Source organism: Pipistrellus hanaki (genome assembly GCF_964339955.1).
Source record: "Pipistrellus hanaki genome assembly, chromosome: 2".
NCBI lineage: Eukaryota > Metazoa > Chordata > Mammalia > Chiroptera > Vespertilionidae > Pipistrellus > Pipistrellus hanaki.
Window position 1 is genome coordinate 7357982 of NC_140504.1, and position 13144 is coordinate 7371125.

General features: G+C 53.8%; 1 protein-coding gene across 2 annotated transcripts in view; it reads right to left on the reverse strand.

Moving 5' to 3' along the window:
* Positions 1–2200: 2200 nt before the first annotated feature.
* ITGB2 (integrin subunit beta 2) overlaps positions 2201–13144 on the reverse strand; it is a 28935-nt gene continuing 17991 nt past the window's right edge. For both annotated transcript variants that reach the window (XM_084873738.1, XM_084873739.1), the window contains exons 8-17: positions 12796–12951; positions 11079–11174; positions 10011–10100; positions 8926–9066; positions 6968–7155; positions 6606–6850; positions 6238–6457; positions 5653–5882; positions 3867–4033; positions 2201–3655 (exon numbers count right to left, since the gene is read on the reverse strand). In XM_084873738.1, coding sequence (XP_084729864.1) covers positions 3593–3655; positions 3867–4033; positions 5653–5882; positions 6238–6457; positions 6606–6850; positions 6968–7155; positions 8926–9066; positions 10011–10100; positions 11079–11174; positions 12796–12951 — 1596 coding nt within the window. In that variant the 3' untranslated portion in view covers positions 2201–3592. The remainder of the gene's footprint in view (positions 3656–3866; positions 4034–5652; positions 5883–6237; positions 6458–6605; positions 6851–6967; positions 7156–8925; positions 9067–10010; positions 10101–11078; positions 11175–12795; positions 12952–13144) is intronic.

The following is a 13144-nucleotide window of genomic DNA, read 5'->3' on the forward strand; positions in this document are numbered from 1 at the left end:
TCGCCCTGGGGCTCACCCCCTGCGGAGTGTGCTCCATGCTTGACCCGAGCGGGGCTCAGTGCGCCTGCGCAGCGGAAAGGCGGCCGGGGGCGGGGTGGGGCTGCAGAGGAGCGCCCCCTGTGGGTCAGTGCCCCTGCGCGGCTGAAAGGTATGGTCGTGCTAGGGTTGCTGTCTTTTTTATTTTTATTTTTTATTTATTTTTTAAAATGTTTTACTTTTAAAAAATATATATATTTTATTGATTTTTTAATAGAGAGGAAGGGAGAGAGATAGAGAGCTAGAAACATTGATGAGAGAAACATTGACCAGCTGCCTCCTGCACACCCCCAACCGGGGATGTGCCCACAACCAATGTACATGCCCTTGTCCAGAATCAAACCTGGGACCTTTCAGTCCGCAGACAGACACTCTATCCACTGAGCCAAACCGGTTTCTGCGGTTACTATTTTTTTTTTTTAAATGTATTTTTAGCCGAAACCGGTTTGGCTCAGTGGTGCAGGGGTCTTCAAACTACGGCCCGCGGGCCACATGCAGCCCCCAGGGGAGTCTGATCCTGCCAGCAAGGTTTTTTGGGCAGTGAGCGCAGCCAAGGTGTTACAGTAGGGATTAGTAGTTCATATAGTCCGGCCCTCCAGCTCTCTGAGGGACCGTGATCTGGCCCCCACTTTAAAAAGTTTGAGGACCCCTGGGAGCATCAGCCTGAGGATTGAAAGGTCCCGGGTTCGATTCCAGTCAAGGTCATGCACCTTGGTTGCGGGCACATCCCCAGTAGGAGGTGTGCAGGAGGCAGCTGATCAATGATTCTCTCACATGGATGTTTCTAACTCTCCATCCCTCTCTCTTTCTCTCTAAAAAATCAATAAAAATATTTTATATATATATTATTGATTTCAGAGATAAAGGGGGAGGGAGAGAGAGAAACAGCAATGATGAGAATCATTGATCAGCTGCTCCCACACGCCCTCTACTGGAGATGGAGCCTGCAACTTGGGCATGTGCCCAGACTGGGAATTGAACTGTGACCTAGTTTATAGGTCAGTGCTCAACCACTGAACCACACTGGGCGGGCTAGGGCCACTGTCCTTTCATTCGCCTGCACGGCTGTGGGTGGTATTTGGAAGAGTAGAGGGTGTGCCGCCACAGTCTTGATCCTAAAAAGGTGAAGAAGTCCTGGAAGGTATCCCCAGGGACTGACTGTGCCACAGCCTCTCCTAGCTCGATCCCGAGGGCCACTCAGAGCAAATATTTGGCCAATATCCCATCTGGAAGAAAGACACCCTCAACCCTCTGCTGCCCTCACTAGTGGGCCATTCACCGCTGAAACCTGCCCCCGCCCCCAAACCCTCCAGAGCCCTGCCCTAGGCACCCTGATCCCTGACCATTCACCCACACACCTCCATCCCCTGTGCAGTCACACCCCCCACCACACTTCCATGAAAGAAAAAGGGGCTCTGTATTAAATCAGTAATGGGAAGTAACCTCACAGGATGAACTGATCACCAATCTCTAAGTCATGGTCAAGGTGAGTAGTCACTGGGTCTCTAGCAGACTCTGTCTCCTCCTGACAGAATTCCCACTGGTTTACACAGCCAGATGTTATGTGAGCGCCTCTTCCCGGATCTGGTGTTCTGGGCTGGGGATCCTGGTGTGGGGTTGAGACACCAAGCTCCTTAGAGGCTACCTTTACAGCTGAGATGGCCCTCGAGATTCTCAGCTGCTGCATGTGGGTAGGGGGCCAGCTCTTTTTATGTCTCTGCCCTTCCTACCAGTTGCCAAGGAGCTTCTCCTGTAAATCCTTGGTTATAAGACTTTTGCTCCCCTGGTCCTGAGCTGCTTATTCCGGTTGATTGTTCTATACTTTAGGTGTAATTCCAGTTTGGTCCGGGGAGGAAGTGAATGTAACTTCCACCTACCCTGCTGCCATCTTGGATCCTCTGCTTCCTTCGATCTTGCTCTAAGTCTGTCACGTGCTTTCCTTCCCAGCACATGTCATTTGTAACTTTGTACTGGCTGTGTGTTACGTGCACCTCCACGAGAGCAGGAATGTATCCGTGTTTGTCCATGTTTCCTTCATGGTGACAGGCACTTAGCCATGCTCCAGTAGTGCTTGATGAACAAATGGATGTTTTAACATCAAGAGTTATGCTGGGATTGTAATAAAGAACTATATGTTTCCAGAGAAGAAAGTAAGGACTAACACTATCTAAAAGTATATTTATGGATGAGAATGTGGACTCACAATTCATGGAGATGAGCGACAAGAAACACTAAGGTGGGTGCAGAGGGTGTTAAAGTCCTGGAGACTCTGAGGCCCTTTCCCGGGACCCCTGGATTCCCCACCCTGACGGGCTCTCACTGGCTACACCCAGACCCTGCTGACATGGTGCCAACTGGCAGGTGCCCCCGTGTCTGGTTCTCACTCTGGGATGAGGCCATGCCGGTAAGTACCCAGGCTTGGCTGGTTCACTTGGGCAAATGGCACTGATCAGCCATGACTTCCAGGTACCCCAAGGAGATCGTTAGGGAAAACTCACTCGCTTTAAACTCACGTGCTTCCCATACCCCTTTCTCCCAAGAGCAGGTAAGACCTTGAGAGGAGGTAAGGGATGTTTATTTCTGAGCTTGCTCCCCCCTGTTCAGGCTCTGTAGGGACCCTATTTGGTGGGTCATGTCTTCTGAAATCTGCTTACATGTGGGGCAGGAACTGGGACCAAGAGAAGCCTTGCATGCATGGCCAACAGGCGAGGAAGGAGACAAGAAAGCTGAGCCCTGGGCCAGGGATTAAAGTTGACATGACCCCTGTAAGGGTGTTGAGAGTGGAGTGGGAGAGGGAGGACACAGCTTGCAGAGCAAGCTCCCATGGAGAGGCTAGAGGAAAGTTTATTAATGGTTTCTATACACCTGATTGGGGAACAGTGGAATCAATGGGTGTGATTTTATACCCCGATAAGTGCAATATAAATATGTTTTTACCACCTTTCATCAGACCACCGTCCTCATTTTTACACGGGGAAACATGGATCGAACCTCATAAGACTCTGGTGATCCCTTTTCCGAGTCTCTATCAGAAGGTCATACCGGTCAGAAGGGGAACTGGGCCTCCTGAGGAGTCCATATAATCACCCTGTCATATCTGTCTTTTTTTTTTTTTTTTTTTTTTTTAAATCCTCACTTGAGGATATTTTTTCCAATGATTTCCAGGGAGAGTGGAAGGGAGGGAGGAGGGGGACAGAGAGAGAAAGAGAGAGAGGGAAACATTGATGTATGAGAGAGACTTCAATTGGTTGCCTCCTGCATGGGCCCCTACTGGGGCTGGGAAACCTGCAAGCAAGGTATGTGCCCGTGATCGGAAACCGAACCCATGACCCTCGGGTGCATGGGCCAGCGCTCTAACAACTAAGGAAAACCGGCCAGGGCATGTCTGTCATTTTGAGGGCAGAAAATAATAGCGGATTTCTAGTTAACAGATGAAATTGTCAGGCGTTGCAAGCCACGTCCATGGAGCAGGGTCACGGCCAGCCTGATGGAAGAGACGTGGTCTGGGGGTGATTCCATCTGGTCGGCTCGGATGACCTTATCTTCACCAGTGCCTCTAACTCTCAGCAAACTTGGGGTTCATGACTGTCGTGGTGGCACTCTTGAAAAGGGGGTTATCCTGGTGAGAAAAGCAAATGAGACTTGTGAGCACAGGGAAGGGAAGAGCTTAGATCGGGGTGACCTTCCTGCAGGTTCTAGTCCCATTGGCAGGGCTTGCGCTGAGGATGAGGGACAGGCGGTAGCCACGCTGTGGGGGTTACATAGGGACCGGAGGGTGAGACCCTCCACGCGGGACCAGCTGCCTCGGGCCCCCGGGGATGGCCACTCACATTGTTCCACTGAGACTTGAGCTTCTCCTTCTCAAAGCGCTTGTACTCCCGGAGGTCAGTCAGGTGGGTCAGAGCTTTCCAGATGACCAGCAGGAGGACGCCGATCAGCACGACTCCTGCCAGGGTGCCTCCCACGATGGCTCCTACATTGGGACCTTGTGGACACACTAAGGTGAGGAGGAAGCAGATAAACACCGAGTGTCAGGACGTCCCCAGCTACCAGGTTCGTGCGTGCCCCACCCCAGGTCAGGTGGACGGAGCTGGCAGGCACCGGTAGTGGAGCGAACAGTCTGACCCACTCTGGGTCAGGGCAAAGGTGGGGACAAGGCCAGGCCATGCAGTTCCAAAAGCAACTTTGTGGACTCTTGTTTACAAAGCAAGAGGGCCCAGGTTACCGGCCAATCAGAGCACAGCATGGATGGGACACGGTGTGTGACCAAGCTTGTACTCTCTAGGCCACGGGAGGGCTCGTGGTCAGGAAGGGAGCTGAGAGCAGGTCTCAGTCTAGCAAGGGCCACGGTGCACTGCTGGTCCATGTACAGTCATATGAGTGGCGGGGCATCCCAGCTCTGTGCCCCCCCGAGCCTCTTTGAGAGGGAACAGGATGGGGGTGCTGAGAGTTTGTGGGCTCCCCATGCTTCTTATCTAATACCTTTAAACCTCCCACAGGACTCTGTTTACTGTAAGCCCCAGCATCCCACATATGCTCTGTCATTGTTACTCCATGTACCTCCTGGGAATTAACCTAACCCACCACCTGTCACGGCCTGTGGATCCTGCTCCTCATTTCTCCTGGTTAGGTCCCCATGTTCCATCTATGGGCAGGCCCCTCCTCCGTTCTCAATACTCCGGGACCCAGCCCAACCCACCCCATCCATCTTCAAATTTAGCAACTGGCCCTCAAGCAGCCCATCCAGGTCTGTGTCCACCTGGCCCCTGGAAATCCTATGTTCACTCGCCCCGCCTCCCCGACGGGTCTGTGTCAGGTTTTGGAAAGCATAGTCCAGATGTGTCCTCCACTCTCCTGAAATTCTAAGAGCTCCCTACCATGTTTGAAAAGAGACCCGAAGGCCTCCCAGGACTCACAGGGCCCTCGAATGACGGGCCTCTGACAGCACACTCTCTGTCCCCCATGTCTGGACGCTCTCATCCTCTGCTCTGAGCTGCAGTGTGTCCTCCTCGGAGAGACCTGTTAACCTCTGACCTCATTTAGCATCTGCTGACATTGCCTTTGCACCCAGGGTCCCCAGCCAGAGACACTAGCATTCTGAGGTGCTGGTGGAGGGGGTCCAAACCCATTGCACATGACACCCATGATCACAGAGTTGGAGTTTCCATGTCCTTCACCATTTTGGGAGCTCGGTACTGACCTCGAGCTGAGTAAGCGGACAGTGAGCAGCGCTTGGGAAATGCGGTCCCTGGTCACTCAGGGCCCTTTGACCCCCCACTCCAGGGCTGAGCTCTGAGCATGAAATTGTCCACCACAGGCCACATAGCGGTCCCTGAACAGGGCTCCGGGACTGGGTCAGTGTCTGTGGGTGACTACCAGCTTGGGTCATGAATTCCCTCCAGTGGTGTCCTGTCCCCTTGAGCCAAGCAATGGCACAGTCCATCCACTGCCCGTCATGCACCAGGAGGTGAGCTCAGAGACGGGGAGAGGGTCTGGGGCAGGCGGACCACAGTCCGAGACCTCCTGCTGACCCAGCCAGTCTGCCTTCCCACAAGGAGAGGGCCCTGCGCAGCAGCCGGAGTCCTGGCCCCCGTGTCCCACCTGGCAGGGCCTCACCTCGAATGTCGTCCACCAGGATGTGATATTTGCCCCTCCCCACCAGCTGCCTCATGGTGTAGTTCAGCCAGCAGCCCTCTGAGTCCCGCTCTTTGCAGTTCCGGGTCTGCTTGAAGCTCTTGAATAGATCCAGGTCATCTTCCTTCTCCGGCACTGTTATGTTCGCACACGCCGCACTGCAGTTCTTCATGAAGGGGCCCTTGTCGAATTTCAGGCACTCGGCACAGGAGCTGTGGGAGAGCCACTGCGTGAGCACGTGTGCGCCCGGGAGGGAGACGGTGTGAGACATGTGGCAGGGTGTGACCCATGAGAGAGTGCCAGCGTCTGGGCGCCAGGGTGGCAGGTGGGGCTGGTGCGGGGTACTGTGGGGCTGACACTGGTGCCTGTGTGGCTGGGGCAGGAGGTGGGCAGAGCCCCTGGGACCTGGAAGCCTGACAGATGGGGTCCAAGATGGGCAGCGACCCGGAGTGGAAGGACAGCAGCAGGTGCATGCGGAAGGCCCCCACCTCCCCCTGGGGCCTCAGCAGGCCGTGGGTTTCTGCTGGGAGCTGGCACGTGCACGGGTCCAGTGGAGGGAGCACTTACACGCTATGGGTGCAGGGCGACTCGCAGCCCGGGCAGTCATCACAATAGGGCAGCTGGTAGCCCTTGTCGCACTGGCACACGTTGCAGACGCACTGGCCGCGGCCACTGCAAACGGACCCCTGAGCGTTTCTGCAGCTATCTGGGGACTTGTCGCACTGGCAGGCCGAGCCGTCGATGCCGTCTTTGCATTTGCACTTGCCGCATTCGCATTCCCCGCGATCTGGGAGACAGTGGGGCCACGAAGAATCACCCCCGCCCGGTGCCAGCCCCACCCACCTGGCCTTCCACTCACCACGGGCCCAAACCCAGGACCTGCTCCTGGGGGTCTGGGGGTCCCTCCGTCCCCAGCACCACCACTGAGAACTCACCCTCGCCCCCGCAGATCTGGCCATTGAAGCGCTCGCAGTTGACGTTGTCACATTCGCAGAAAAGCCCGAAGATCTTCTTTTTGGGCACGTCGCTTGCGTGGCACACACACTGCCCGCAGATGCAGTCCCCCAGCCCCGAGCAAACGATGGAGCTGTTGTCTTTCCGGCAGTTTCCTTCCAGATCCTGGCTGCTCCGGCCCTGAGTCTGGCACTCACAGTTCTTCCCCAGGTAGCCAGCATCGCACCTGGGACGGGAGGGACACCGCTCAGGGCTCCTCCCCCAGGGCCTCTGCTGCTGTGTGTGGCTCCAGGCCCAGAAGGTGGGGAGCGGGTGTGTGAAGGGATGTGGGGGGGGGGCTCACTTGCAGATGCCACACTCCACGGAGCCCTTGCCACCACAGGTGCTGCGGTCCTGGCTCCGGTCCCTGCACTGGCACTCGCACTGGGGAAGTATGCTCACGGTCACCGTGTCTGTGAAGCCCAGCGCCCGAATGACAAATGACTGCTCCTGGACACACTCTGTGGCCGTGACCTTCACCTGGAAGGTGACCTGTGTGGGGAACAACAGGGTTCAGGAGAGGTCAGGACCCTGCTTCCAGGCATGAAGGATGCAGGACTCGGGGTCCTGAGAGGGAGTCGATGGAGGTCGGGGAAGGGGGAGAACGCAGAATGCTTGGGGTTTCTCTGGAACTTGGGACTGGAGGTGAGAAAACGGTGAGATACTGGAACATGGCGGTAAGCAGGCGCATGGGGCTCCCTGACCCACCGACCCACCGACCCACGGACCCACCATTTCTGGCTGGGACTTGAGCTGGGGGATGGTTCTTAGAATACTTTCTATGGCACAAGTGTTCTAAAGGATTTTTTAAGTGACTTTGTAAAGAATACTTTGCCCCTAAGCCCAGCATGCTAAGGTGCCTGAATCCCACTGGAGGTCCTAAGTTCTGAGTGCAGAACTGTGTTCTGACCTTGAATAAAGGATCAAGATCATGCCTGAGAGGTCAGAGTTGGGACGGAGCACACTTGAAGTGGTCACCGGCACTGAGCTGCGGGGAGCGCCCTGCCCAGCCACAGTTCAGTGGTCAATAGTCGATCATGAACCCGAAGGTCATGATTCGATTCACGGTCGGGCACATGCCCCAGTTGTGGGCTCGATGCATGCAGGAGGCAGGCAATCAATGACTCTCTCCCATCATTGGTATTTCTATCTTCCTATCCCTCTCTATTCCCCTCTGAAATCAATAAAAAATACATTTTTAATAAGAGAGCAAAGGTATCCCCAAATCAATTTTAATGAATTTCCAAACTGTACATTAACAACAAGCAGAAATGTCAGGGAAAAAATGTATGTATAAGAAGCAAGCAGCCAGCCAAGACCGGTTTGGCTCAATGGATAGAGCGTCGGCTTGGGGACTGAAGGGTCCCAGGTTCGATTCTGGACAAGGGCATGTACCTTCGTTGCGGGCACATCCCCAGTTGGGGGTGTGCAAGAGGCAGCTGATCGATGACTCTCTCTCATCGATGTTTCTAACTCTCTATCTCTCTCCCTTCCTCTTTGTACAAAATAAATAAAATATATTAAAAAAAAAAAAAAAAAAAAGATTGCCCAGAGAATTGCAATGATAAAAAAAAAAAAAAAAAAGAAGAAGCAAGCAGCCAGTCACAGGATTGAATAAATTCCAGTGTGAATCATGTAAGGCAAGAAAGAGATATTTTGGCAAAAATTCACTTGTAACATTTAGTAGGTAACATGTTTGAAATAATCCTAATGTTATGTTGTAAAATATAACGTAAGCAACTATTTCGCTTGATGTTAGTTCACAGCCAGTGAAAGAAAAATTTAATTGTTATGGTCATAATACATTGAAAATACTAGGGAAACAAGTCAGTGCTTATTTCTGTTCATCTGCTTGGCCCATGCTTTCATGTTTTCGGCAAATAAACAAAACCATAAATCAGGAAAACCAACCCAGAAGCGTAGTATGTGAAAGGAATGCCCTTCTCGGAGGGGACACGCTATTCCAGCGTCTGCCCCCAGGGGGCGCTGCAGACCTCGCGGTCATTACCGCTACACCAGGGAAGTCTTCGGTGTTGATAACTAGGATGCTCCTGCCAAGGACGGTGCTAAGTGCACCCACCAGCTGTCCCCCTTAACAGGTAAGATATAAATTTACACCGTTTCGCCTCTGATGGGATTTTAAAGGAAGGGAACTGAACCTCCGGTGGGCCTGGGGCTCCTGCCCCTGACGTGTTCCTAAGCCCTTTCCTTTCACCTGGGTGCCCTTCCTTCTAGCTCTCACTGCGGGGAACAGAACCTCACCGGGACGTTGATCTGGACACCGTCACAGTCCCCTTTAGGCCGGTTCACTTGCGAAACTCCGTTGCTGCAGAAGGAGTCGTAGGTGACTTTCAGGTTGTTGGGGAGGGTGTTGTGTTCCAGAAAGACTCTGGAGGAGAGTTTCTGTGGGCAAAGAGTGGCTGCTGATTAAGAAGGATCGTTCTGCCACCCCCGGGCCTTTCCAGGCGACGGCTTTTGCACACCTTCCCATTTCGCATCCCTCTCCCTTCACCCACAGGCACACTGAGAGCCGGGTAGGCGCTTGGTCCTGTGTCCGTGCAGCTAGTGTTAGGGTTACCAACGCCGCGGCCCTGCCCTCGAGACAGGCCAATGGGAGGACCAACATGGGACTGATCACAACCCCATGAGAACCGGGGGTTGGCCTTCCCACTCACCACTGAATCCCCAGTGCCTGGCTCAGGTAGGAGTGGAAAACTATTTAGGTGCATGGGAGGCAGGGACAGAGAGAATGAGATAGAAAGACAGTCAGAGAGATAGAGACAGAGACAGAGAGAGAGAGAGAGAGAGAGAGAGAGAGAGAGAGAGAGATCAGAGAAAAATAGAGAAAGAGTGCTGGGGGAGGGAGGGAGGGAAGAGGGGTAGAAAAATGGTGAATGAGCATCATTTCAGAAAAGATGGGATCATCCACAGGCAGCGGCTGGGGTTCAGGAGGGCCCATTTTGGGGGAAAACAGGGCTCCAAGAGCGTACAAGGATCCATCAGAACCTCCTCAGTGGGGCTCTAACTAAAGTCAGTGGCTTCCGTGTTTATCGGGTGCTCCCAGTGAACTTGGCTCGGTGAAGCCATCAGGACCTTTGGCCTTGAACCTGGGTGAACCTGGGGTCCATGTTTCAGAGAAAGCACTGGTGAGGGTCAGTTGTGGCACATACCACACCATCAACACGCTAGGACACAGCTGCCCTGTGGGAAGCCCAGGGTCAGTTTGTTCACAAGGCCCAAGGGTGTTGCATACAATGCACTCCTGCCCAGGCCACCCTTTCATTGACCTGCAGGGCGTGGCATCTGTGCTGAGTGTCCGGCCCCCAGCAAAGCACCCGGGGACTCACATTGTAGGCGTCCTTAATGAGCTGGACCACGTTGCTGGAGTCCTCTGACAGCTCCCCAACCGCCGATTTGGGGATAATCTCGGTGAGCTTCTGCAAGGCAAGAAGACCAGCTGGGTCACAGGTTGGAACTCTGGGGCCATGGAAACCTCAGCATCTACTGGTTGGTAACGCCCCAGAGGGTTCCTCCTTGCTTGTAAGATGATTCAAACTATCACCTACTCCACCCGATTTCTTTTTTTAAATATATTTTATTGATTTTTTTACAGAGGAGGAGAGAGGGATAGAGAGCTAAAAACATCGATGAGAGAGAAACATCGACCAGCTGCCTCTTGCACACCCCCTACCAGGGATGTGCCCACAACCAATGTACATGCCCTTGACAGGAATTGAACCTGGGAGCTTTCAGTCCGCAGACTGACGCTCTATCACTGAACTAAACCGGTTTCGGCTCCACCCGATTTCTTACAGTCCTGAAGACAGTGCATGGTCAGTGGTGTGCTGGTAAATTATTAACATCGGGTTCTCAGGGGGGAAAACCCTGAGTTGTAGCGTGTGCCAATTTCCTTGGTGTAAATACTCTGCCTGGGTGGATTTCACACTACTGACAGCACTGAACATAGAGCTGTGGAGAGATGTGGCTTGCCACAGTTAGACAGTGTTCCCACCACGCAGAGAAGAATGGTGCTCACGAGGGCTGATACAGCCTGGCCCCCAACCCCCTCCAGCCTCATCCACTCCCTCCCTCCCTCCCTCCCAGCTATGGGTCTCTGCTGTGCTTTGAGGAAGCAGGACTAACTCACAACACTTGCTATCTTGAAGCAAAATGAAAATGTCAGAACCAATGCCAAGATGTACGCCACAAATACGCTAAATTCCAAGGGAAACCGTCCTCTTTCATCCACACAGAAATATCATGTGGCGGAAAGAGGCCTCGGACTCCCTACACCCGTGTTCGTGCTCCTAACCCCGTGGCCCCAGATGCCGGGCACGCAGAAGCGGAACTCAGCCTGAGGTAACGCTGAAATGGCTGGGTCCTGCCCTGTTGCCCAAGACCTCAAGGCCGCTTACCTCATAGGTTTTCACCATTTTCTTGGTTACAGCAAAGATGGGCTGGATGTTGTTCTCAGCCAGTTTATGTGCCAGCTGGCCCACCGACGGGTAGTCCTGAAGAGGAGACCCCCAGTCAGATAAGCCAAGGCCAGGCAAGCTGCCCAGGCCAACCACCCATACCCCGCAGCAGGGGTGCCTGTGCGGGCCCGGAGCTGAGCCCTTCCACGTGCTGTCCGCGGAGCCCTTCCGGATGATGTTGACAAATGCATAAAGCAGTAGGATGAAGAGGGAAACCAGTCATATTAAAACACAGTTAAGGAGGTGGACACTGAGCAGAACGATCACTTGCAAGAAGGGCTCTTAGGGTAACTGGGCTCAAATGTAAAAAACAGAACCCAGAAACCATTACTGAACGGGGGCCTCTCATGCATGACACACTTCAGGGAGAAGCCTGCACTAAACTGCCTGCCTCTTTTTATTTTTTATTTTTTATTATTCATCTTTATTGTTGAAAATATTATGAAAAGATGATCCTCTTTTTCCCCACTGACCCCCTCCTCCCAGCTCCCACCAGCCTGCACTGTGCTCCTGCCATCGGAACAGTCCTTATAAAGAAGCTCCTGGGATTGTATTTCAACTATCTGGACTGAGACTTTTCAGGTCAAATTGGCACTACACAGTTAGATCCTCATCAGCATCTTCCCTGACCAATCAGAGTGGCTCCATTCGGACCAATCAGGATAGTGCTTGTTGGGCCAATCAAACCATGAGGATTTGGAATGCTCATTTGCTGAGAAGGAACCAATCAGTGATCAGGGGCAGGGACTTCTCTCTCTATAAGTCAGCTCCCTTTAGCCTGCTTGGGGAAGGCATTTTCCCTTCGCACCAGAGACTGTGTTTCTCCGTGTTGAGCTGTTAACCCTTGAGCAGAGCGGAGCCACTCAGCAGACCGGACCTCTGTGGACTGGAGCAGAGCGGCGCTGTCTAGCCCGAGGGGACCAAGCTGCAACACCAGGGCCGAGGGGCCACTCCGGGCGACCGCACAGTCATGCTTTATCATAACTGAGCTGTTTGCACCTGGTGATTCCCATTGGCATGGAACTGGCACCGACAACCATCCATTGACCAGAAAATGTTAAACATGTGGCATGCTTTGGATCAGTGCTCTTAAGAAGAAACCTCACGGCCAGTCACCATTCCCTGACGTGCAAAGTAGAGACGAGAGTGAACATAATTTTGGAGTCTCTGTGCTTGTGTGGTGCTGGGAATTCCTCTGACTTCTATCAGGGGCAAAACCTCACAGCGGCCCCAGCACCGGCACCTGATTTTCATAAAGGAGGGGCAGTCTCAGCTTCAGGCAGAGCTTCACCAGAACCTCAGGGGGTATCTCTTTCCTGTCCTTGTCATGGACCCCTGAGCTCTACCCACCAGCTCCCTCCCCTGCGGTCTATAGGCTCTGAGTGGAGGTCGCCTAATTGCTTCGCAGCATCCAGAGTTTACGGTTTCAGGGTGCAGAGTATCGTTCACAGCAAGCCAGGTGAAAGGTGGTGGCTCAGGCCCGCGGCTGCACCCCCTACCCCACCCCTCTGACCCTCAGCTGGCCTGGAGTGACCTTGGTCTCCGGTCTCCCTGGACAGAACTACAGACCCCCTGGACTTCCCCTTTCTGCCCAGCGTTTCCTCTGCGGTGCCCTGGGCTATGTCCCCTCCCAACGAGGACCGGGAGGGGCACTCACAAACTCGTTGCTTCTTTTGTACATGCTGTCCTCCAGGTGGCAGTGGCCATCGTTGGGGGTCAGGATGGCTCCCAGCTTCCCGTCGCCTGCAAAGTGGAAGCCGTCGTCTGTGGCGAACACCAGCAGCCGCGTGACATTGCGCCAGCCAATTTCCTCCTGAGAAGGAGAGGGCGGGGTTACCTGCCTCGGTTTCCTCCGTGGGGCCCTCCCTGTGCCCCTCCCCACACAGGGGGTTTCCAGGCTGGATGATCCAGAGGCAGGACCCAGGCCGGGACCAGCTCCTCGACTCGGGTACAGGCTCCAGTGCCTGGGGCTGGAGGTACATCTTTACAATGACAAGTTCCCAAAA